General features: G+C 35.8%; 1 protein-coding gene across 1 annotated transcript; it reads left to right on the forward strand.

The window, feature by feature from the left end:
• The first annotated feature begins 4,022 nt into the window (after nucleotides 1-4,022).
• Nucleotides 4,023-5,343, forward strand: LOC145052592 (ethylene-responsive transcription factor SHINE 2-like). Its single transcript, XM_079000432.1, has 2 exons — nucleotides 4,023-4,378; nucleotides 4,697-5,343. Exons 1-2 carry the CDS (start codon nucleotides 4,296-4,298, stop codon nucleotides 5,193-5,195), a joined length of 582 nt encoding a protein of 193 aa, XP_078856558.1. The 5' UTR covers nucleotides 4,023-4,295; the 3' UTR covers nucleotides 5,196-5,343.
• Nucleotides 5,344-27,659: the final 22,316 nt, after the last annotated feature.

Below are 27,659 nucleotides of genomic sequence, written 5' to 3' on the forward strand. Positions count from 1 at the left end.
CAGCAGTGTGGGATTGTGTCTACGGGACTTCAGCAGTGTGAGGTGAGTTTCCTTCCAGTAGGAACGGGTCTACGACCATAATGTCGGTCCTTTTAGTTAGCAGTAGTTCTGGACTACAGTCCGATGTAGTAGTTTAGTATGCTTGGTGCCTTTGTGATACAGACATGGTATGAGTTATGTGTTTCGGACTATGGTCTGATGCAGTATGCAGTATATGTGTTTATATTATATGCTGTGATTATGATATGTTATGTTCAATTAGTTCCGGACCTCGGTCTGATGCAGTAGTTAGAGTGCTTGATGTCTTTGTGATTCAAGCGTGTTTTGTGTTATGTGTTCCGGACTCTGTTCCGATGCAGTATGTAGTATACATATTCATGCTAGTTGATATGTTTACGATATGTTATGTTAAGTCAGTTTCCGGACTTTGGTCCGATGCAGGGGACGGGATCCCAGTCAGTTCTGGACTTCGGTCCGATGCAGTTAGTTTCGGGCTTTGGTCCGATGCAGGGGACGGGGTCCCAGTCAGTTCCGGACTTCTGTCTGATGCAGTTAGTTCCGGACTTCGGTCCAATGCAGGGGACGGGGTCGTCCTAGTCAGTTCTGGACTTTGGTCCGATGCAGTTTCCAGACTTCGGTCTGATGCAGTGGGCAAGGCCCAATATGTGTTTATATGTTATAGTATGGTATGTGGTAGTTTGGGAGAGCTCACTAAGCTTCGTGCTTACAGTTTCCGTTTTGGTTTCAGGTACTCAGTTTTCAAAAGAGGAGCTTGGGAAGATTGCAGTGCACGCACCATTTGTTCAGCCTAGGCTCTGATATACTTGAGAGTTGTTATAATATTTTGAGATACATTGCTTATGATTTTTATATGAGGTTTATTGACTATGGTTTTTATTATTAAATTAAACGAAAATTTCAAACTGTGTTTTTGGGATGTTACAGATTTTCAATAAATATCCTCCCTAATAAATAAATAACTTTTTGCCAAATGTCACATTTTCATTGATTTGACCACATGTCATTTTATGGTTATTTTCAGTTAAATTTTTTTCCACATGGCATTTTTGGTTTTTTTTTTTCATTTTATTAAATTCCACATAATATTTAAATGTAATAATTGCGATAAATGTAATAATAAATGCATATCAATTTCATTGATTGACTTCCTTCTAATTTCAAATTTTCTAAATTAAAGTTTCATTAGTTTCCTTTGTTTATTTATCTAAATTATTTGTTTAATTTAAAAGAAAAAGAAAAAAATTAATTTTAATAATTCAATATTTTTCTATTTTTTCTTAAAAATTCAAACTTCTCAAATGTTTAGAATTTCATATTTTGTTTCTCTAAAATGAACTCATGTAATACATGAGTCTTACACCTAATATTTGGAATAAACAGTTTTCTTCAAAATTGATTTATAAATGGGAAGCTCTGTTTAAATAAAATTAAGATTTTTAGTTGTGAAAATTGGACGTTACAGTTAATTAATAGAGGAAAAAAATTGGAATTTTAGGTATAATTATTTTTTTTAGATAAAAATAATCTTAAATAACAAAACAAGGTGTTTTTTTAAAAATTATTTTTTATATATCAACATGGATCTCTATGGAAAGAGGACGAAAAATTATGAACAAATATATATTCGGTTTTCTTTTCCAATAAAAGAAGTAGCTTAAAAAAAATCAACGAAAAAAAAGATGTGAATTTTTTTGGTAAATATGAGAGTTTTATGATATAATTCATTGTATGTACATCCAATGTATAAGTATACATCTATTTCGTTGACCGTTAATCGTTTTAAATTTCAATGATCACGATTGGTTTATATGTTTCTTAATATATATATATATATATATATATATATATATATATATATATATATATATATATATATATATATATATATATATCCTCTCTAATAAATGAATATTTTTTTTCCACTTGTCAGTCACTCATGAGTTTTGACACTTGTCATTTTGTGGTATTTTTGAAATAAATATTATTCACTTGTCAATTTCTGATTTGTTTCAAGTTTTAAAATTAAAGTTATATATATATATATATATATATATATATATATATATATATATGGTTAGGTTATTTTGTTTTCACTATCTATTATGTGCATCTATGATTGATTCAGGACCAATCATTTTAGTTATTTTAAGAAAGTAATTAATGCATATTACATGTTGAAGATATAATGAATATTAATTACATCTTCAACATTTAATATGCATTAATTACTTTCTTAAAATAACTAAAATGATTGGTCCAGAATCAATCATACATGCACACAATAGATACTGAAAACATTTGAACCTAACTCTCTTTCTCTCTCTCTCTCTCTCTCTCTCTATATATATATATATATATATATATATATATATATATATATATATATATATATATAAAGTATTAAATATAATATATATGAAATTAAATTGCAATGAATACATTTCTTACTTTCTTATTTTAAAGTTTTACATTAAAAAATATTTATTGCTTACATTTTAATGTTTAATTATTTTTTAAATTAACCTGTATAATATACGGGTCTCACACCAAGTATATATATATATATATATATATATATATATATATATATATATATATATATATATAATGCATATTACATGTTGAAGATATAATGAATATTAATTACATTTTCAACATTTAATATGCATTAATTACTTTCTTAAAATAACTAAAATGATTGGTCCAGAATCAATCATACATGCACACAATAGATACTGAAAACATTTGAACCTAACTATCTTTCTCTCTCTCTCTCTCTCTCTCTCTCTCTCTATATATATATATATATATATATATATATATATATATATATATATATATATCATTTTTTATATATATATATATATATATATATATATATATATATATATATATATATATATATATATATCACTTTATTTATTTTTATGCGTTATAAAAAAGGAGGAAGAGCCAAGTGTATCGAAGCAATAAAAGCTGTCACCGAAGAACAGGTGTTCACTTGGACTTGAAAACTAACTTGAGTAAATGGTGTTGGACTTATTCTTCATGTCACTTATTTTTCCTTTGTTCACAACCAATAAGTTATGCCACTTCTAGTTTGTCGCTTGCATTAAATGCTAAAATTTAAGAATACTATGATTGTCAAACATTTTCTTTTTCTTTGCTGGAAATTTTAGAAAACTGAGGTAATACCATTTCAGAATTTATTATTAAAACTAACTGTGAAATCTACGTGTTATATTAGTTTATTTACAAGAAAATTTTAAATATAAAATTTAAAATATTTATGAAGTTTGAATTTATAAAAAAAGTAAGAAACATATTAAATTATAAAAATTAAAGTGTTTTTTTTCTTTTTTCAATTTAAACAAATAATTTAAATAAATAAATAAAAGAAATTAATTAAAACTTTAATTTAGTAATTTTGAAATTAAAATGAAAGACCATTAATGAAATTTATATATTTATTATTAGATTTAAATAATATGTGTAATTTAATAAAATAGAAAAACCGTAAAATAATATGTAAAATAAAAAATAATTTAAAATAAACATAAAATTACATGTAGAAAAATGAATAAAAATATAACATATGTCAAAAAGATTTTTATTTATTAAGATAGATGTAGTAAATCACATATGGTCAAATTTTTTTAGAGCTTAATTTATTATTATTATTATTATTATTATTATTATATGTAAATATTAATTTATTTATTTTTTATTGTTTAGAGATTGACATTCTCGAATCAATCTTTAACGTCATACCAACCGCTAAATTTATAATTTCCCATAAACATATATGAAAATCCATAAAGAAAAAAAAAAACGAATTAAAATGATGACTGCATATGACTTTAGTCATCGTGTTTAATACACTGAATATTTGTACGATAACTATTGACATTGATATGCTTCTGTGCCAAGTCTGTGTAGTGTATATATAAATACGTACTTGGTGTATATCTCCTTTAACAGGACCATTGAATCCACATTTCACCTCTATATATATGCAATAACTCTCTCTCTCTCTCTCTCTCTCTCTCTCTCTCTCTCTCATATGTTGGGAGTATGTTGGATCACAATTGATTGTTGCGGCATTCTCTCTTTCCCTTTCTCTTTCTCTTTTTCTTGCTCTTCCTTCACTTCCTTGTAATTCTTAAACTTTTGTATTGTGTTCCTGTTTGTTCCCTTGCTTTCTCCTAGTTAGTTAAGGGTACCTTTTAATATATTTGGCGGAAAATAATATAATTGTTAAAGAGATAGAAGAAATGAAGGTACAATCCAAGAAGTTCAGAGGTGTCCGGCAAAGGCAATGGGGATCATGGGTTTCGGAGATCCGCCACCCACTCCTGTAAGTTTCAACAACCAACTACAAAAAAAGATTTTATTTATATTTATTTGTTAAATAATTTTATCTAATATTAAATCAAAATAACAAAATCTAAAATGGTTTTCACTTTACAAGACGAGGGAGTTTGATAAATTAAGAGACATAAAAGTGTGTCCATAAAACACAAATGAACGTGTAACAAAGTCTTGAATAATGATGTACGCCTTTGATGAACATTGTACAATGTGTGATTTTTCTAATTTTAAATTGTTTATAGTTATTATTACTGCATGTGCACATGTTACAAAAAAGATTTATACCGCATGTTGTACAATGTAGGAAGCGAAGGATCTGGCTTGGTACATTTGATACGGCTGAGGCAGCCGCAAGAGCCTACGATCAAGCGGCTATCTTGATGAACGGTCAGAAGGCAAAAACAAATTTTCCGGTGACTACCAAAACCCCACCGGAAGGGACCCACAACTCACCGTTGGAAATTCCAGCAGACACCCTTGCCGCTAAGCTACGTAAATGCTGCAAAGACCCAGCACCATCACTCACCTGTCTACGTCTCGACAGTGACAACTCTCACATCGGAGTGTGGCAGAAACGCGCAGGTAAAGGGTCCAGCTCTGGCTGGGTGATGAAGGTTGAGCTCGGTGGCAAGAGAAAAGAGAGGGAGGATGAAGAAGAAACGACATCACAAACTACATCATGCGAATCTTTGTCTCCAACAGTGGTGGAAGACGGTGGTCCCGGTGGAGGGGGTGATGGAAACATAGACGAAGAAAATAGGGTGGCAATGCAGATGATAGAGGAATTGCTTAACTGCAACTAGATAGACGTGGGCGTACAGAGATTATATATGATTCGATAAATACTTGTTTAAATAATGTTGTCGGATATACATATCTATATATAAATTGTAATAATAAATAGTAGGTTATATGTATATTAAACGAGAAATTAAATATCCTCTTACATTTTGTTCATATTTATCTTCCTAGTATATCAAATCTTGACATGTATCACCAAAGGGCCAATGACCTAGCGGTGAGGAGTGATCCTCACATAGGAGAAGTCATGGTTTCAAGTTTCGGTGGAAACATAGGTGGTTATTTAGTATTAGGTTAGTTAGTTTGCCGTTTAAAAAAAATGTTGACATGTATCATATTTAGTTAAATTAATAATCGTTTAATTCACTTGTCAACATTTGATATGATAGGAGGAAAGGTAGAAACAAATTGTAGAAGGATATTTAATTTCTCTAATTAAACCAGGGTTGAGCAATCAATCATAAAGGGTAACCGTTTTTTAAATCTAAGCTCGGAACTGGTTTTGAAATTGGAACCGAGATTTGACCGAAACATTTTCATGAAACTAAACATCGCATATAATGGTGGATAGCTATCAAAAGATATAAATTTTGTCTATAGGATTAATTTTCCCCTTAAATTTGTAAAGAAGCAAAACCAATATATATAGAGGTTGTGGAAAAATAAAAAAGAGAACCACAAAAAAAAAAATTAAGAAAATAAAGAAGAGTAAATTATTAACATCAATCTTATTCTTTGGTCAAAATTACATCTTTGATCCCTTTAAGTTTTTTTGTTTTTGCATTCGGATCGTCTTTATGGTTTGATTTTGTTGTATTTTTCATCCTTTACATACATAAAGTTATTGAACAAACGTGCAATTTTGACCAAATCATAGGACGAAAAACACAACAAAATCAAACCACAAGTACGATCCGGACGCAAAAAAAGAAAAAAAAATTAAGGACCAAATGTGTAATTTTGATCAAACCATAGGGACGATTTCAGTAATTTATGCAATAAATAAATACACACGGTTTCAAAACGTTCCATGGTTGCCCTTTCCGCTCACCGTCATTGCCTGCCACATGGAGGGGGATCTTCCTTTTGGTCAGCCGCCACCCTCCACCGCCAGCTACCATACACTACCCCCAACACCAGAACCAAGATGGTTCTCTCTAGCAAAAGAGAACCATCTCAGATCTACCAGATGATCTAACTTGACCATTGGAGTCCGCTCCCGGGGCATAGTCCTCGGGGTGGCTCTAACAGCCTTGTTTGTTGTGACCTTGCAGATCTGTCTCCAGCGTAGAAGCACTCGCTCAAAGCAGGTGGTCAGTGCCGATATCGCATCAGGTAAAATTTGGAAAATTTATTTTTCCAATTGATTTTGTAGTACTTGACATGAAAGAAGATAAAAATGTACCAATTATCCTTGGGCGCCATTTTCTCAATACCACTCGAGCCTTGGGGGATATATGCGAATCAAAACTCACATTACGAGTAGGAGATGATGAAATGACGTTTGAAATGGAAGACGGATTCAAGAATGATTATGCTCAAAATGAAGTATTTAATATAGACGAAGAAAATGAGCTTTAAGAGTTGGAGAAGTTAATGGAAGAAGAAATTCACGCAATTAACAAAGTCAAGTGTACAAAGCCTAGAGCATCGATTCTAATGTTTTCTTTAAGTCTTTGCTTACAAAACTCCAAGTTCGTTAGTTAGTGAAGAGAGTAAAGAAAGTTTGGTGTTGAGTGGTGAGGGAGAAGAAGTCACCCAAGTTTTGATACAACCAACTTTTGACAAGGAGAATGTTGATGCTATGGAACTACAAAGTGAAGAAAGAGAAGGACATAAACCGGTTGTAAATAAAGGAATTAAACGAAAGCTCGAAGAAGGTGATTCCGAATTGAAAAAGGAAAATTCAAAGAAGGCCTACTTAAGGAGAGTGCAAACATACAAGAGAAGATGAAGGGAACAGAAGGTGCAGTTGGTGATTGAAACTCCAAACGATTCAACGTGAAGCGACACGGAGTCCGGCTCATCTCCTATAAAAAGAAGTGCTTCTCGGGAGGCAACCCGAACTCGGTTTGCGTTTTTCTTTTTGATTTTGAAATTTACATTTTTTTTTTGCATTTCTAGTTGAGTTTTAGGATAAATAATCATCATAGTCATCTTAATTTTTAGTAGACAGTTAAAATCAAGTGTGGGGTTTGGAATTGATAGAGTGGTGAAATTTAAAAAAAAAATGAATTTTTTGTTAATAGATAAAATCCTTGATATCACGACGTGATATTACTCACCATGTCGTGGACATGTAATTCTTCCCGATAATCGTAGAAGCATTTTAAAATTCACGATGCTACACGGCGTGGTTGTAGAAATAGAGATTAATCGTTTAACGTTCTCCAACCGACTAGGATTAGTGTGTTTGACGGAAATTAGGGATTAATCGGTCTTGGCGGGATTAATCAGTAAAAAAAAAGTCAACAAAAGTAAAAAAAAAAAAAAAAAGCCAAAAAAAAGTTAAAAAAATTAAACTTTTTTTTTTCTACTCCAAAAATTTTTAAATTTCAAATATTATACCAAAATGTTCATATTTTTGTATTTTTAAAATTTCAAATTACAAATTCTCTTCTTTTCTAATATTGAAGTACTTATTTTTTTAACATATATTAATCTTTGATTAATTTTAATATTTTATTAATAATCTATAGTCCACGATTAATTCCCACAGAGACCGATTAATCTCTTAACATCAGTCGACCGTTGAATGATTTTTTAAAGCTCAATATATATATATATATATATATATATAGATATATATATATATATATATATAGATATATATATATATATATATATATATATATATATATATATATATAAAACGATGTGACAACTGAAAATCCCTATAAACACCGATTCTCTTGTTTCAAAAAGATTTGCAAATTTAACATATTAATACTTGCAATTAAAGATATGTGGGGTTGAGAAGAAAAAGACAACAAAAATAGATGAGAGTTAACCTAAAATGTATGCAAATAATATTAATAAAAGAAAAGATAGAAACTCATAGAAAAAAAATCCGATTATGACCAAAATTTTAGTGGTTGTCAAGATGGGTTGTTATGCCTACTGTTTGTTTTATATATATATGACGCGTTTCTTATCACTTACCAGTTCCACAGAGCAAAACAAAAATATCAAAACCAATGGGTACTTCAAAGACTGGGCTGCCAAATACTTCAAGTGAGCTTACATTTAGTATAATCGTATGGCTGCCACTTATTCATATTTCCTTGTCCTGTGTACTTCTGTTTTGGGCTGAAAATGGGCTGCCAAGATACATAGCTGGCAGCTTCCTATCCGGCTATTCACGAGGCAAAAAATCATATCAAACCTGTCCGAATCATTTTTTATTTATTTATTTATTTTTTTTTTTGTGAAATCAAACATCAACGAGTTGGGAAGACAGTTGTTACATTTAGTATAATCGTGGCTGCCATTTTTTTTAAGCATCACATTTCTTACACATGCATGTGATTGAACTTTATCATTGATATGTACTCTAGTCCTCTCGAGAAAGATTCGACTACTAGTTGGAATGCGTTAGAGTTATGGTTTTCAATCATAGTCGATATTTTATCAATATAGATGTTGCAACTGAAACATAAATTATGTTTTAGTGTTTACCCTACATGAAGTAACAATTGGATGAAATATTTATAATGATAGACTAACCGCTAAATCGGAAGGAATAATCATAAATGTAGAGTAAAAACTCAAAGATTCAAAAGCAGTATCGAAACAATAACAAAAAATCAGACAACATATAGAGCATTCACAATGATACACTTCTAAACCTATTTTTTGAATATGTTGCCTTATATATGAATGTGTATTACGTGAATGACCGTTTAAGAAAAAATTCGGTAGCATTTCCTATTAGTTCATAAGAATATATAGAAATATATATCCGAAGAGCAAAGAGAAAATAACAACCGAATCTTTCTTAAATAATCAATCATCTAGTACATATTTATATCCTAAATGAGATACATTATTCAAAAAGCAGTCTCAAAATGAGAACCAATCAAAATTAATATTTAAATTGTAACGCCCCAAATTTCAAATACCAAAATAACTTAACATAGTCCCAAAAAACTTCCAAAATTCAAGATTTAAATACTAACGTAATTATTAATAATAATAGCGGAAGCAAATATAAATTTAATTAAACACTTGGTACGCTACGTCTTCCTCAAAACTTGTCGCCTTCTTCAAGTCTGAACTTTATCCTTTCCATTCCCGCTACCACTTGCTACGTTATTTCCTGGGTTGCGTGCATTTAAAGATTCTAATTGGTAAGCCTAGGGCCTAGTGAGTTCGTGGTTTTCATGCATATTGACGTCAATAAAATAAAAACAAATGCAACAATTTATCAAATATAATTCTTTTCTTTTCTTTCCACCTTTGATGACACGTTAGAGAACTACTGTCATTTCCAGGGAACAAGTCCCTCCGCCGGGCACAACAAATATGCTTACGGCTAGATAAACAGAGCGTAAACTCTCCGCCGCGTACTAACACCATGTACGACATCTAATAATAAGACCGTGTAAACACACTTGTTCCCTATATGTCACCCACCATTTTTACCATTTTATATGAAATAAATCACAAAATTTCACACAAATATTCATAGCAATAACAACAGTAACATATAATTACAAATAATTTAGAATCAACTTTTCATGCAAGCAACCACAAAATTCACACGAAACTCACATTGTTGGCGTTAAGTCTTAACCAAAGTTTGTCATGCTACATGCACCCTACATTTAACCAATATATTTTCTGAGGACATAATCCTAAAAACATCTTATGATTTCATGGTATGGGGTTCGACTATTCGTACGCCTTGTTTGGCCAGCTAATATATTAGTTATCATGCTAAAATTTTTATATATATTAAAACGTAAATTTTTTAAAGGAAATAATAAACTAATTATTTATTAAATAAATTTGGGTAGAATATTTAATTACATAAACTTCAAGGGCTAGAATGCAACTCTTTATAACAATAAAAGTAATTGGCAAGATGTCAAAACTGTAACGATTAAACATATATTAGTTAGGGGTGTTCATAACCGGATATCCGAAAATTCGGATAGTTGATTTTTGGTATCCGATTCCGTATCCAAAATTTCGGATATCCGAATTTCGGATATCCGAAATTTCGGATATCCGAAATTTCGGATACGGAATCGGATACCAAATCGGATATCCGAAAAATTGAAATTTTGTTAAAATTTTGAAAAACATATGAAGTTTTTAAGTTAAAAATACATATTTTTAAATTAGAAAGGCATATGAAGTAATATAGGTATTTAATTAATGGTGTTATCAATATGTTTTAGTTACTAAAATTCATATCATAAGACATATGCGACTAAAATAACAAATAATGTATAAAATAAAACCAAAATTTTCGGATATCGGATATCCGAATTATCCGAAAAATCTGAAAAGCATTATCCAATTCCGATTCCGAAAAATTGGATATCCGAAATTTCGGATATCCGAAATTTCGGATATCCGATTTTTCGGATAATTCGGATTCGGAATTTCGGAATTTCGGATATAGATATTTTTGAACACCCCTAATATTAGTTCAAAAATGTGACAAGTGATTTAAACCATAAGGGTCTTTTCTGTAACTGTTTATGGATGGAACAATAGAGGGTGCCTTTGACAACTGGGCCACTAGGAAAATTTACTGTGATATATCTATTTACAAATCAAATGATACGTTTTGAAAGCCCACCCATAGAAATTTACCCGAATTCTCCTCCTTCTTAACCCGTTTTTTTTTTCTATTTCTGCCATTCTTATCTTTTTTTTACAGCTTTGATTTTGTCCCAATAATCGTCAAATTATTGAGTGAAACCCATAAACAGTTATCTCCGCTGCTAACTAAGATAAATCCATTTTAATCTAAAATAAAATCATATAATCAAAGATTATTTATATCATTTTATTCCAAATTTTACTCTTTCAATAACCATCAAATTCAGCATCTTCATAGCCAAACTAAGGACATACGATCGATCTAGACCACACCATATATAATCTAAAGCGATATTTCAACTAATTTTAAACTAAAATTAGAAGAACTTACCTTAATTTCGAAAGAAATCACGAATATCTTCACAACCTTCAATCTCCAAATTCTCCCTCGAATCACAGTTGTTTCTTGCAATTCCAGTGGGGTTTTCACTTGATTTCTCAAGCTTTATATAGTGCCTAACTCAAAAACTGAAGGAGTCCTCTCGTTTGCTCGAATTTACAACCATATTGAAGAATGACGGTTTTTTTTGCCATTAATCTCCATAATTCTCCACTAATTACCTCATTATTCCTTGAATTAATCATTTTATTATAATGATATAATCTAATTACATATATTTCTATATCTTAAATTTGAGTTACCACATAAATCAATTTCAGACATGTATTTTTAAGCTCTTGATGACTTAAAAGGAAGTGACTTAGACTAAAAAACCTATTTTTTATTATAGTATTCTACTTTAAATAATTAAGTTATTAAATTATAACTTAGTAGATTTAGCGTCTTGTATTTTTCGTATTTATTTTTTTTCCTATTATATAATTAAATTCATTTTAAATAACTTATTAGAATCATAATATATTTTTGTTATTTAAAGCATCATATTTTCTATACTTTTATAATTTATAGCATCTTACTTTTGTTTATAACTTTCTCTTATGACATTGTACTTTTTCATATTTTTGTTTATTTATAGTGTAATGTCCAAATTTTCAACCCAAAATTTTCATTTTTATTTATTGAACTATATCAGAGTATAATTAAATTATTCGAAAATCATGATGTGAATACACGTGTGTACAGTCAAATCTTGTCTTTCTCATGAATCAATGACCACCTAAAAACATTTATAAAAAAAAAATTCAGTAAGCATGAAGTTTAGTGAGTCCTCCAAAATACTATATACCATAATACATATACTGGGCCCTACCCAATAAACATATAAATGAGCCTTGTTCAACGAGTATATAAACGGGCTCCACCCTAACTAAATAATGGGCCCCACCCAATATACCTAATGAGCCTCGCCTAATGACAGGCCTCGCCCGACATAGAGAACCATATTAGACATATAGAGACTATACTTATAGGCTCTAATAATACAAGCACATAGAGGCAATACTTTATATACTACTAACTTCGAGTACACTAACATTGAGCACCGAGGAACTATACTATCGACTCTACTCTACTAGCTCCTATAACCTAACGTACATGGATATGAAAGATCTTGTATGATTAATAATCATATTGAAGTGTTATTATTAATTAATATATGACACTAATGGGTCACACTAACAACTTGATACAATTTATTATTTATTAGAAATTGGTTTTAATAAATATTCAATAAACTCTTATAATTAATTGGAAATTATTTGTTTTGAGGAAATAATAATTTTTATTAGAAAGTAATTTTTGTCTTCTTTTTAACTCTTAATTTCAAAAAAAGAAAAGAAAAAGGATAGCATGCGCTTTTAATTAGTTTAATCAAACGCATCACTTGCCATAAAGACATGAGAGACAAACTAGCTTCAAGGACATAAGTTCTTAACTAGTTAATGACTTATGTGTAATTGATGTGCTTTATGAAAGACTTTCATCTTCTTTTTCTCCTGGCCTTGCAAAACCGTAAAATGCATGCATGTGGTGTTCTCTCATGCTTTTGGTTCATCTTTTGAAGATTAACTAGTCTTTCTTATGATCTCCTGAAATTCATATTGGTTATGAACTTCAAGCTTAAGAGTTAAGAGTTTATGGATTAACATCTATATCAAGTTGGGTTCTTGTTGGTGTCTCAAAAGTTCTACATCCTCCATCGACTTCCAAGCCTCCTAAAAGACACAAAGAACTACCAGTGTTGTTATTTTTTCACCTTCTTCTTTGGTGCTTGTTTAATCTTTCTACAACTTGCAAGATGATCCTTGGCGGCTGTAAATTAGCTTATGTTATTTTCAAAAAATCAAGTCTTTTGTTTACCAATTTTCTAGTTTATGAAACTATTTTTGAAATAAAACCCAACAATTGGTATGAGAGTCACCTTGCAAGATTGGTTAGATTTTATGATTTTTGGAAATATTGGTTTTTGAAGAATATGGATAACTTGTTTTTATATAAAAATAAGTTCATATATATTTTCTTTGACAACTTCTTAATTTTTATTTTATGTGACAAAAATTTACATGCATTTTTTGTCACATAAAGCTGCCTTTTAAAAATAAAGGTTGTTTTATGTTTATATGTATTTTAGAGGGCATAAAGAAGCCTTTGACCATTTGTGTTGTTGTTTGTGTGATTTGGTTAAAAATGGTTTGTATTTTTCTTTTATTCATAAAGTATGTAACGAAAGTAGCTAGTTTTTATTCTTGTTATTTTTTTTGTAATAGATTAGTTTTAGATTAGATTTATTTTATAAAATATATAACAAACTGAAGATGGAGTACCTCTCTTGAAGAACCATGGAGACCCACTGTTTTTTTGAATATTTTATAAAATTTTATAACTTTTATAATATCTTTATAAAATTGCAAAAAAAGTTGGTTGACATTGCAAGTGGGAGCTTGAAGATCACATAAATAACACGTAGTAATATTTGGTCCTTTTGTCCCATATGAATGACTTAACACTTTTCTGTTGGCTCGCAAAAATGTTAACTAGATAAAGACTTGTTTATGTTAAATGGATGTTTGTGTTGTTTATTTTTCAAGTAAATATTTGTATACTTGATAATTTAGCTTTTCACAAAGCCAAACTATTTTTTTGGAAAAAATAAACATCACATGGAGTTTGGTTTTCAATTTACAAAATGAGAACATAAGATATAACAAGTTATAACTTTAAAATAAAAATCGGTATTTTTTAAAATGTTACTAACAAAAAATTTTGAAATTGTAAAATTATAAATCTAAACTGGTGATTTTATAACTTATTCAAACTCTAAATATAAATAATTAAAGGAGGATTTATTAAGCACTAAATAAGCTTCTATATGGATCAAACTCAACCTTAATTGTAACATCTAAAAATATGGTCCAAAAAATTGTGTTTTTACTTTTTTTTTTTTTTTTATAATAGATCAAATAGTATTTTTTTAATATCATCCATACAACTCAGCAAAATCAATGTACCATGTGTTATCAAAATCACAGTAAATATCAAATGCAGAATCCCCATGGTGTGTGCGGTGCAGTCAACTCGAGCCATTCCTCTTGGAACGGGAAGTACTTGAAACACAAACTAAAATCCGTAAGCACAAAGCTTAGTGAGTTCCCCAAGATACCACATACCAAACATATCACATAACATGCCCCGCCCAAAGAGATACGGACCCCACCCATACTCACATTATGGGCCCCACCAAAAGAGATACATGCCCACCCACGCTTGCAATACGGGCCCCGCCCAAATGAGCAAACATGTACAAATACATACATGTATCATACAGACAATAAGCATAACAACATAATCATCAAGGGTCGACCCTGGTGCCTTAGACCTGCTAAAATCGGTGAGGAAAACTCACCTCGAAAAGCTGAATGAAACGAATGATCCCTGGCTGCTAGTCCTATAGCTCCCCGAGCTATTGGTTGTTAAAAACAACTAATTAACATTTGGGATCTACATCATTAACCAAAAATCCTTGCGTGGGGTAAAAAGACTATTTTACCTCCCTAGCATAACTTGGTCCAAGAATGAAACCCTAAATCACAATCCAATTGCTCAAAAGTTAAACAATCCATCAAGGCCCAGCATATGGCCTAATTTCCAATTAGGCGCAATCATTTCACATGGGCCTTAGCCTAAGGCCCAATAAAGCTTCCCTAGCCCAAAAATTCGATTCTAGATGGCCCACTAAGGCCCAATACACAAAGTCCAAGAAAGTAGCCCATTTGAGGCCCAAAAGACGCAAAGCCTAAATCCATTGAGTACGTTGGGCGTACTCAACCGTATGCTATGCGTACATGCTGCATGGCATGTATGTTGTGCGTACTGGCTTGTACGCTCAGCGTACGCACCCATTAAGCCATAAACCCAAAAGGCAGTTAAATCCTTAAGACCTAGGGTTCCAATCACAGATTTGAGTCATATGAAGTGTCTTAAACCATAAAGTCGTAAACTTGGAGGCTTTGCATGCCCTAAATGAATCAAATCTCGAAATATCAAACACTACTTCCATAAAATGAACCCACACTCAGCATGGATGAATTAAAGCCTCAAAGATTGCAACTTTATGACCCAAGGACCAAATGAACACCAAGAGTAGCAACTCTAATATACAGAAATGACAATAACTCACAAGATCTTATCTATTAGACCAAAAAGATCCAAAAACTCAAACAAAGAAGACCTAAGCATTAACAAGGCAATTTCTGAGCTTTATACCACAAATGAGTGCCAAATGATGAAGATAATCGGGATCTTATAAGCTCAACTCGAACAACTCTCCTTCACCAAATTCTTCTTCTACTTTCCAAGGCACCAAACTACCAAGAATGCACTCCACAAGGTCAAGAACACACCAAGATGATAAATGGGGTTTATTTTATGGTTTCTAGACAAGAGAGGCTGATAAGGGGATAACCCATGGGAGTTAATGATATTTTATAGGGCTGGAACCCTAAAAATTAGGGTTTTTGGTCTTGACCACGTACACCATGCATACCTCTTCGTACGCTAAGCATATGTGAAATGCCTCTACGATCCTTAATGGACCATTACACCCAACATACAGCAGGCTTACACCCAGCGTACGACCTCAACAAGCCCACTCAAATAAGGCCTAATCCCACTAAGGCGACACAACTTACATAATTAAACACTTAGATAAATGAAGAAATAAATAAATAATACCTTGGAACCATCGGGCATTACAATTCTCCCCCACTTGGATCAGACTTCGTACTTGAAGTCTGCTATCTTGAATAACTCGGGATAATGCTCCCTCATCTCATCCTTAGGCTCCCACATCCACTTAGATCCCTTGCGGTGCAACCACTGCACCTTTACCAGCTCCACAACCTTGTTCCTCAAGGTCTTTGTTTTCTGATCTAAAATTGGCACCGATCTCTCAATGTAATTTAGGCTGTCATCCACCTGACTATCCTCCAAAGGTACAACTACGGAGTCATCCCCTAAACACTTCCACAGCTGAGAGACATGAAAAGTGATATGAATCTGAATGAGCTCAGCTGGAAGATCAAGACGATATGCTACCCGGTCCACCCGAGCCAAAACCCTGAAGGGACCAATATACCTGGTGCCCCGCTTGCCCCGCTTCCTGAACCGGATGACACCTTTCCAAGGTGACACCTTTAGGAGAACCATATCTCCCACCTGGAACACCAAGTCTGATCGGCGCCTGTTGACATAGCTCTTCTGCTGACTTTGAGTTGTTTCAAGCCTGCTCTGAACCTGCTGAATCAACTCAGTGGTCTTGAGCACCACCTCGGTACTCCCCATGACTCGCTGACCGACCTCGCCCCAAAAAATTAGGTTCATGCACTTCCTCCCGTAGAGCATCTCAAAAGAAGGTTGATCGATGACGGTGTGATAACTGTTGTTATACAAAAATTTTGCCTACGGAAGATACATATCCTAACTCCCACCGAAATCCAACACGCACGCTCACAGCATGTCTTTAAGAGTCTAAAGACTCTGCTCACTCTAGCATCAGTCTGCAGATGAAATGGCATATTGAAACGGAGACAAGTACCCATCTTGTCATGAAACTACTTCCAAAATATAGAAGTAAAGCGAACATCCTCGTCGAAAACCACTGATACTAGCACCCTATGACGTAACACCACCTCCCGAACATAAATATTGGCTAACTTCTATGCAGAGATACTCTCCTAAATCAGAATGAAATGCACACTCTTGGTAAGTCGATCCACTATGACCTAAATAGAATCTACTCCGTGTGCGGTCCAGGGAAGCTTCATGATAAAATCCATAGTGATGTCTTCCCATTTCCAAATGGGAATCTGTCACATCCGGAATCTAGAAGGTCAATTATGGAAATAAATTCCCTTTTAAGGGGACAACTCATCGATTTTATGGCATAAACTCGACGTGTTGGAAGCTTTTTCGGCACACATTTTTAAGGACCAACTCGTCGAGTTGGTTAAGGGAAACTTTACGTGATAATCCAACCTTGAGAAACTTTACGTGATAATCCAGCCTTGGAAAATTTCATGATAATCCTGCCTTGGGAAGCCAGATCTATGTTTTGGGATTATGTTTTGAGAGTTTAAGGGCTTAATGGGTTAAGAATCACTCTATTAAGTCAAGGATTTGGGTTTGGGTCAATTGTAGTGGTTTTTATGGGTAAAGTTGGAAACTTTACCCTTCTAGTCATCCTTTGGGAGGAGATTTGAGAATGGAAGCTTATAGAGTCGATGGAAACGACTTAATGCATTAAGTTGTTTGATTCCTGGCAAACTCGGTGAGTTCATTAGGAGACCTCGGCAAGTTGGTGCGAGTTTTCCCGATCTATGCAATTAATGGAGAAACTCGACAAGTTGAAGGGCAACTCAGTGAGTCGGGTCATCTTTGACCGTTGACTCTGACTTATAATTATGGGAATTATGGGCTTAGTATAAGGCCCATATGGGGTTGGATCCAATTTGGAAAATTTGACCATTAGTGGGCTTTGATGGATATAGCAATTTCTGGTATTTTGGGCTTGAATTATTAGTGGGCCATCTGGATGCAAAGTGTTTGGACTAGAAAGAATGGTTGGGCCTCAAGCCAGGACCATGTAAGGAGTATGGGCCCAATTTTCCATTGGTTGATTAGTGGGCCTTTGGGCCTTTTAGATTGTAGTTTTGGTCATGGATTTGGACAAGGCTAAGTTAGGGGTGAAATGGTCCTTTTACCCTAGGTATAGAGTTATGGTTATGGATTGGAGCCCAAATGAAAATTGGGTGTATTGTTGGTATTGATAGTTCAGAAAGCCATCAGGGCAGAAGCTAAGGATTCTTTCAGTGAGTTTCTACAGTGAAAGGTGAGTCTTCTCACTATATCCCTAGGTTGAAGGCACCAATGCCGACCCACTATGTGTTATGTGGTATGTTAATTGTCTCTATGATACTTTCATGGAAGACCTCAGGGGGAGCCCATGGAAATTGGATGTCAGACTATAAGGGGAAAGCCCATGGCATTCCAGGTAAAGACCATGGGGAGGGGGGGGGGAGCCCACGACATCATAGATGAAAACCATGGGGGAGCCCATGACAATTATATGTATGTGTGTGATAGTCCATGATTGTATGTGGTATGGTATTTTGGGAAAACTCACTAAGCTTTGTGATTACGGTTTTCAGTTTATGTTTCTTGTACTCCAGTTTTCAAATGGAAGAGCTCGGGATGATTGCAGAGCACATACCACATGATTTCACATATTCTGAATTACTCTGGTTAATTGATGTTTAGTTAAATATTGGTTAGTCTGGTTTTGTGTAGACAATATGTATTGGTAATTTATCTATTTAAAAACAAAAATTTTTGTGCTATGATTTTGTGTCGTTACAAGTTGATATCGGAGCCTTGGTTTGAGGGATTCATACATACTTTCGAGTGCGGCTGAACTCAAACTGAGGATTTGGTAATGTTTTCAAAAGAAAAGTATTTTTAAGAAAATAATTTTCTGAAATAAGAGAAGGGTGTGGTGCATGCAATCAGTCGAGCTCAAGTAAGTTTTCCTGAAATACCAATACATGTTATCCGTTATGATTTGATTTATGAATCGGTGAATCGTATGCTAGTTAGGGCCAAGGATCTGCTCAGTTGTTATATGATAGAATTCTAGGAGAGAGGCATTTGTATGTATATTGTATCAGGTGGTAGACTTATATGCTAGAGCTGATGAGTTAATGATAGATTGGATTGATATGTGTGATGCTTAGTAGTCTTAGGAGTGTTGAATGGTATGCTGTAATTGGAATATCTATTGGTATCAATAATTGCTAAGTGTATGTTTTAAAAATTGTATACGGTTAGGATCTTGTAGCCCTAAAATAATTGATTTGGCTTTATTTCCTGTTCCTTGTCTGGTTGTGGTTCTGGGGTAGACTCTATTATTCGACAGTCTATTTGATCATGTTCTGTGTATAATTTGCATGCATAAGGTAGCCGACAGTAAAGGGGGAATTTTTTGTATCAGTGGTAGTGTGTGAGGTGAATGATCTATGATAGTTCTATAGAATGGAGTGTTACTGCACGAATTCTACTTGCTTTGTGCTTTGGGGAACTCTTGGATGATAGAAGTCAGCTACTAAGTGAACATGTCGATATTCATGAGGTGGATGACTGGCATTATGAGAAGTTCTTCAGCAGCTGATGGCAGGGTGAGGTCAAGAACCTAGGGGGAGCCTAGGAGGTGCTTTGGTGGGTTTTGTGTTGCTGTTTAGCGAATAATTAGTACATCAGTGGAGGAGGCGACTTAGAGGATTCAGGATGATCCTTGAGGAAAGTATGGATAGGTGTGGAAGGTAGTATTGGGCCTGTACTACTGAAAGCACATGATCCATATTTGAATCGAGGAAGGTCTTGGAGAATCTAAGAAGCTTGGCGAAGAGGATTCTTGAGTATGTTTTGATCTTCTGCATGATTGTATTTCATTTCAACAATGAGCTTTTAGGAAGGAGGTTTATGTTCTGGTTTCGACTCAAGTAAGGGTACTGAGCCGATTAGCAAGCAGATGTAGGAATTCATCTCGTCGGAGATTACCTGCAGTGTTTTAAAGAAGATTCCTATGATCTTTGGTTCGGTCAGTGAAGGGATTTTGGAGATCTTGGATGAACATTTGGGAGCATTCCGTGCTGAGGTTATGTGTAACACCGTAAATTTCAAAATAATTTTTCACATAATATAAAAACATATTCATTTAATTTTTAGAAAAACATCAATGTTTGAAACTCCATTCCATGACATATAAAGAATCCCAAGATCACATAAAATAAAAATCCCGTCTGTGTGTACTGATCAAGCCGGCGCCTTCCCACGGTCATCACTAGTACCTGAAACAAATAACACCAACACTGTAAGCACAAAGCTTAGTGAGTTCCCCAAAATACCACACATAACACATATTATCCACTCGAGGCTATAACTCTGTGGGTCCGTAGACCCTACTCTGTGAACCCTCTGGTTCTAATCTCTGTGAACCTTCCGGTTCCAACTCTATAAACATGCACAATATAAATCACATAGAAATAATGCAGTACAACACATAACATATATATAGCATACAAATACTCTGTCACATAACTCTGATTACCTACTCAAGGTAAAGTATAATGAGAAGACTCACCTCGCGTATCTCGATAACTCGCAAATCCCGGAAATCACTCGCGCTCGATCCCCCGAGCTATAATCCCCCTATAAAACAATATATCTCTAATTAACACTTTCACAACTAAGGTTGACTACCCCTATCAAGTCAACACTGGTCAACTCTGGTCAACGGTCAACGGTTAACTTTGACCGGACTCGGCGAGTGCACTAGAGCGACTCGGCGAGTCTATACGTGTTCACTGACTCCCTAAGATCCTCTCTTAACACGTCAAGTACTTCCCTAACTCGATGAGTTCCACCTGGCATGAATCGCGGGGCCACCACGACTCAACTCGCCGAGTCTCAAGAACAACTCGGCGAGTTCCAGCTTGACTCAGTCTACCCGTCAACCCTCTCTGACTCTCCCTGACTCACTGAGTCAACCCCTTAACTCGGCAAGACCACTCGTTGAGTGGTTATGGACAATCTTCATGCTACTCGCCGAGTCTGTTCTTCGGACTTGGCGAGTCTATGCCATGCATAAACTCAAACTCACTCCTGAGGTCAGATCCGTTCCAATAACTCATAGATCCAGTCCTTCCAAGCACACCCATCACGTAAAGTTACAATCTTGGTGCTCATGCAAAGGTTCAAAGGCCTTATTTGATGATATGGTCTCTAGAATGCTATTCTAAGCTCATGGCCTCCATTAACACTCATAAAGCTTGAGGGAAAAGAGTCTATGGACCTCTTTGGGTCCAGATCTAAAGCACCAACACGAGAAGAGGCCAATTACTTCATGGATCATTCCACAAAGAAACCCTAACTCTAAGATTTACACCAAGGACTGAGAAAGGAACGAATGGTTACCTCAAATAAAGTCTCTGAGCTCAAGAATCACTGGATTAGCACCCTCTTTGGTCTCCTCTTGCCTTGATCCTCTTCTATATGCAAAAACACCCACAAATAGTCAAGGATCTTCCTCTTCTCTCTCACAAAACGCTTAAAGACTCTTTAGGGTTCTCTCTGGGGTTGGTGGCCGCAAATGACGGCCATAAGCCCCTTTAAACAGGTCTCATACCCTGGAAATTAGGGTTTCATTAAACAGCGTGGACTCGCCGAGTCCACCTTTTGGACTCGCCGAGTCCGGACGCGAACCCGTGCCCAAACCACGATCATACTCGGCGAGTTTGAGCTCCAACTCACCGAGTCTCCTCACAAATCACCAAATTTATAAGAATAAATAATACCTGGGAATCCGGGCCGTTACATTATGTCTATCATTTCTTTTCGTGAATTCCGTGCTTGTGGAGCTCCTTTGTTCCATGGGGGGATAGACACCATTGTCAATAGGAGTTAGTTAGCGGTTGTGGCTAACGCGTTCAGGACGAGTGTAACATCCCAAATTTCGAGGCCAAAATTTCCATTTTTAATTACGAGATTCATAACATAGTTTACCAAACATTTCCAATGTCATATCAATTTATAAAAACCATAACAACGTGTCCGAAAACCATATCTTCAAAATTAATAAATATCAGAGTACAATTCCAGAAATCTCCATGCGGAAACCATATGTGTGTGTGATGCTCTGCTACGTCGCTGACTCCTTCCTCTTAGATGAAGAGGTACCTGAAACCAAAACGAAACTGTATGCACAAAGTAGTGTGTTCCCCCAGCATACCCATACCAAATAATGTAGAATCTTCGGTATCTTCCAACCGGTAACTGGGAGCTATGCTCCCCTTCGGTATCTTTCAACCAGTAAATGGGAGCTACCCTCCCCTTTGGTATCTTTCAACCGGTAACTGGGAACTACCCTCCCCTTCGGTATCTTTCAACCGGTAACCAGGAGCTACCCTCCCCTTCAGTATCTTTCAACCGGTAACCGGGCACTATTCCACCCATACTACTACTAATACATATCAAGCACGACAAGCATATCAAATACAACGATCATATCAAGCAAAGTAATCATATCGCACATCAATCCTAGATGATTATCACAAAGACAACCATCTACTCAACGCCCTTACTGGTGGGTTGGCATTGTGGCCTTAGACCCACCCCTACTAGAAGGAAACTCACCTCCAAGCCGTGTAGTGTCTGCACTATCCTCGGTGTGAAAGTCGACTCTCCTCGACTCCTTAATCCCTACATGACAACCCCTCTAAGTTATCAACTAGTACTCACAACCCCTACAAGGGTCAACTCGAATCCAGGTCAAACTCTGGTCAAGTCAACTCTTTGGTTAACCAGACTCGCCGACTTGGTCCGCCAACTCATCGAGTCACCTCGTCTAGAGAATACTACAAACCCGTCCCCACTCATCTAGGCTAGCAAGAGCTTGATGAGTTCACCTTCAACAACACTTCAGTCAATCTTCAACCGACTCGCCGAGTTCTTCCTTGAACTCGCCGAGTTCATCTTCAACATATGAATGTGTCTGGTCTATGACTCGTCGAGTTGTATGAACAACCCGTCGAGTCCAACTTCATGGTTTAGGAGATTTCCTTGGACTCGCCGAGTCCCAAGAACAAGTCGTCGAGTCCTATGATTCCCAGGTCCCTAATGATCCCAAACAACTGAGGGACCTTCTATCCTAACATCTGGCCCAACAACATAAAGGATTTGGTGGTCATTACACCCTGACTCGCCGAGTCCCAAGAATGACTCGCCGAGTCCATCCTTGACCATTACTATACAGTCGATTTGAATGGGTCTTAACACATCAAAACCATAGATCTAGCCTCCTAGTATCCATTTTACAAGTAAAACTTCAAGCTTGGTGTACATGCATGGGGCCTTTGGCATAAAAAGCCATAAAAGAAGGTCTACAAGATGCATGGGGTGTTTATGGCAACAAGGCTGGCATCTTTATGCAATAAAGACTCCTAATGGCCCCAGATATGAAGTACAAAACTCACTTCCACACTCAAACCCGAATACCACCTCACTAAGGCTTAGAAAAATGTAGAAAATGGTCCAAAATAAAGATCTAAGCAAGTAATAGCGAAGGTTTCAGCTTTATACCTCAAAAAAGCTGGAAATGTGCTCAAAACTCTAGATCTTCTTGTTTCCCCTTGTTCTCACAAGCCTCTTTCTTCTCTCCAAGCTTCAACCACACAAAATAACACCATAAGGCTCAAGAACACACAATAAATGGCTAGGGTTTCGATTTAGGGTTGGCTCTGGATGATGGGGGCTGAGTTGGGGTGATATAAGATGTTTAAATAGGGTGCAAACCCTTAATTTAGGGTTTCACTCAACAACACCTACTCGACGAGTCGGTCTTTCGACTCGTCGAGTAGGCCACTTAAACTCCCTGCGGGTCATGATCCTACTCGACGAGTTGGGTCTCCAACTCGTCGAGTCCCATAAAAAAATAAAGCTTCTTTAATTAAATGCATACCAGAAATCAGGTGTTACAAATCTCCCCCACTTATTTTAGACTTCTTCCTCGAAGTCTGCTGTCGGGTCTTGAAAAAGCTTGGGGTAATGCTCCGTCATCTCGTCCTCTGGTTCCCATGTCCATTCTGAGCCCTTGTAGTGCTGCCACTGCACCTTTACCAGCTCCACTCTCTTGTTCCTCAGATCCTTCCACTTCCTGTGAAGGATTGCCACTGGCCACTCGATGTAATTCAGGCTGTTATCCACCTGAATATCCTCTAATGGTATCACTGTCGAATCGTTCACTAGACACTTCCGCAACTGGGAGACATGAAAAGTGCTATGAAGCTGACTAAGTTTGGCTGGCAGATCCAGCCTATATGCTACCTTGCCCACCCAGGCTACAACCCTGACGCGTCCAATATACATGGGGCCTAGCTTTCCCCGCTTCCTGAATCGAATGACTCCCTTCCAAGGCGACACTTTCAGGAGAACCATATCCCCGACTCGGAACTCCATGTCCGATCGACGCTTGTCGGCATAACTTTTCTGGCGACTCTAAGCAGTATGAAGTCTGCTCCGAACCTACTGGATCCTCTCTGTAGTCTTGAGTATCACTTCGGTACTCCCCATGACCCTCTGACTCACCTCACACAACATATCGGGGTCCTACACTTCCTCCCAACAACATCTCGAAAGGAGGACGGTCGATACTCGCATGATAGTTGTTATTATAGGAGAACTCCACCAGAGGAAGGTAAGTATCCCAACTACCTCCGAAGTCTAAAACACACACCCGCAACATATCCTCCAGAGTCTGGATGGTCCACTTGCTCTTACCATCCATCTGCGGGTGAAAGGCGGTGCTAAAGTGAAGGCAAGTACCCAGCTCTTCATGAAACTTCTTCCAGAACCTAGAAGTAAACCGTACATCCTAGTCGGAAATCACTGAAACTGGAACCCCATGCCGCGCCACTACCTCCCTGATATAGATGTCGGCCAACTTTTCGGCCGAAATGCTCTCCTGAATCGGGATAAAATGGGTGCTCTTGGTCAATCGATCAATGATGACCCAAATCGAATCCGCTCCCCGCACGATCCTGGGAAGCTTTGTGATGAAGTCCATAGTAATATCCTCCCATTTCCACAGCGGAATATCCAACGGTTGTACCTTGCTGTGAGGCCTCTGATGCTCAACCTTGACCTTCCTACAGGTTATACATCTCTCCACAAACCAAGCTACATCCTTCTTCATACAGGGCCACCAATAGTTAAGACGAAGATCGCTGTACATCTTCGTTGCCCCAGGATAGATAGAAAACCTGTATTTGTGCGCCTCCTCCATCAATACCTGGTGCACGCCTCCATGATATGGGAACCACACCCTACGGTGAAGAGTCAACAATCCACGACTGTCACAGTCGAAGGAGGAAACCTGACCCACAATACGCTCGCTCTTTCGGTGTTCCTCCTTCATGGCCTCCTGCTGGGCCTCCCGAATCCGCTCCAACAGCAGAGTCACAACTGTCATCCTGTCACACCCCGAAAACCAAAGGCGGAAACGTTTCCGGGGTTGACTCCACATTGAGTATCAAATCCAATGTACATAGTAATCACAGTAAACAACCATTACATTACATATATATGAAAGTTTACATTTGGTTCAAAAGTAAATTGTACAAAAGTTATACATATATCATATGAACAAAAGAGACGAGTCTTTAGAGCACTCCGTCTTCACCAAAAGATATCGCCAGGTACCTGTCTAACTTGGACCTGAGAATACAAGCAGTTTGAAAATCAGCATAAAGCTGGTGAGTTCATAAGCGGTTTTGTTTTGTGAAAATGTTTCGGTTTCCTTTAGTTTTCTGAAAAGGTTTGATATCCAAGAAAATCCCATATTTTCTTATGTAAAGTAGTTAAGTTATCTTTCGTTACAGTTCTGTTACAAGTTATAAGTTAACTCCAGGAAAATCCCATATTTTCCTAAATGTAAGATTGATTAAATAACACATAGTATAGTTTAATATACAAAACTATAATTTAGACGAACTGTATATAGAAAGTATTTTGAAAACCTTGGGACTAACATCCCGAACCAGTTTATAGATAATTCGATAAAGACCATGGGATCACTATCCCTAAAATAGATATAAGATAGCTTAATAAACCATAGGATCACTATCCCGAAACTAGATATATGATAGATTGATAAAATCATGGGATTATCATCCCGTATAAGATTTAGCTTCAAAACCATGGGATTACCATCCCGAACGAGATATAGACACAAGATCATGGGATTATCATCCCGAATAAGATATAGACATAAAACCATGGGATTACCATCCCGAACGAGATATAGATACAAAACCATGGGATTATCATCCCGAACAAGATATAGATTCTAAACAAATCCTAGCTGTGAATAAGTTTATATTAACACGTATTGTGAGTCGGGTAACCATGCTGATATGACAACGAGACCTCCTTGACGTTAGTCAGACGTCGAATGATAGACAGAATTTGTCACCCCAGGCGTGCCCGCCTAACTGTAGCTAGCAGTTAAGGTGTGGGATTGTCAGTCCCGAATAGATCTATTCACAAATTCCTCGCTCTCCCTGCAGGAGACTCTGGTTACACTTCCGGAGAGGATTTACTTGATCATCCATAAAGGGTAGTGACTATCTCACAAGCTAGTATTAAACTATTCACAGAATTCTCATACGATATCGAACATACAAAGATTTCAAGACATGATACAGTGAAAATGGTTACATACTATGAAATTATTTGGCAAAACATTCAATGATACGGAGATAAACTGAATCAGACTTAGTTTATCTAATAACTTAATACAGATATCGGTACATGATATAAAGAGAAACATAGAACCCCAAATTATTCCCATAATAATTTGATTAGTTTGATTATTTTCTTAACTAAAATCCATTTAGTTGTAATCGATAAATCATTCCTTATGCTCAACATAATACATAAGGAGTAAAAAAGTTTATAAGTTTGCCAGATATTATTTGAAACACATAAATGTTATGGTTTGAAAACAGTTATGGTTTGCTTGTATTCCCCCCTGAAAATAGTTAAAAACAGTGAAAAAGGCGTAGGGGTATGAACTCACCGGACGAGAAATGTGACGATTTGGATGCTAAGAGTTGATCCGGGGCTGGTAAATACACGAGGTTCCTAATTATAATGTAAAGATACACATTTGTATCTAATTAGGACTTAGTTTATTCATATGATAGGGACACTTGCTTCAAGTCGCGAAAACACTCCGATACAAGTGTTTGGAGGGACCCGGGTGGCGTTTAAGGACGTGAAATGACACTAGGGACTTGGGACTTGAGTTTACTCCCCATGAGTAAACTAATAGAAGAGTTTTGGTCTAAAACACCCATTCCCCATGAGTTTATGGCCGTAAACTCATGGTGGGTGTGGTTTAAGGTGCTAAATGACTTCATACACTTAGGGAATAATTTCTAGACTTGGTTTAAGGACTTGAAAGGATTTTAAAACATAAAATAGACCCACTTATGGGAGTTTACGGCCTAGCATGGCTCCATGGCCGTAAACTCCTATTTTTCCAAGAAAATGATGTTAAATGGAGCTAGAACAAATCACATGTGATTAATAGAATTATTTCAAGGCCTATTATGAGTTTGCA

The sequence above is a fragment of the Lactuca serriola genome, chromosome 5 (genome assembly GCF_051521515.1).
Source record: "Lactuca serriola cultivar US96UC23 chromosome 5, Lser_US96UC23_V15, whole genome shotgun sequence".
NCBI classification, from domain to species: Eukaryota; Viridiplantae; Streptophyta; class Magnoliopsida; order Asterales; family Asteraceae; genus Lactuca; species Lactuca serriola.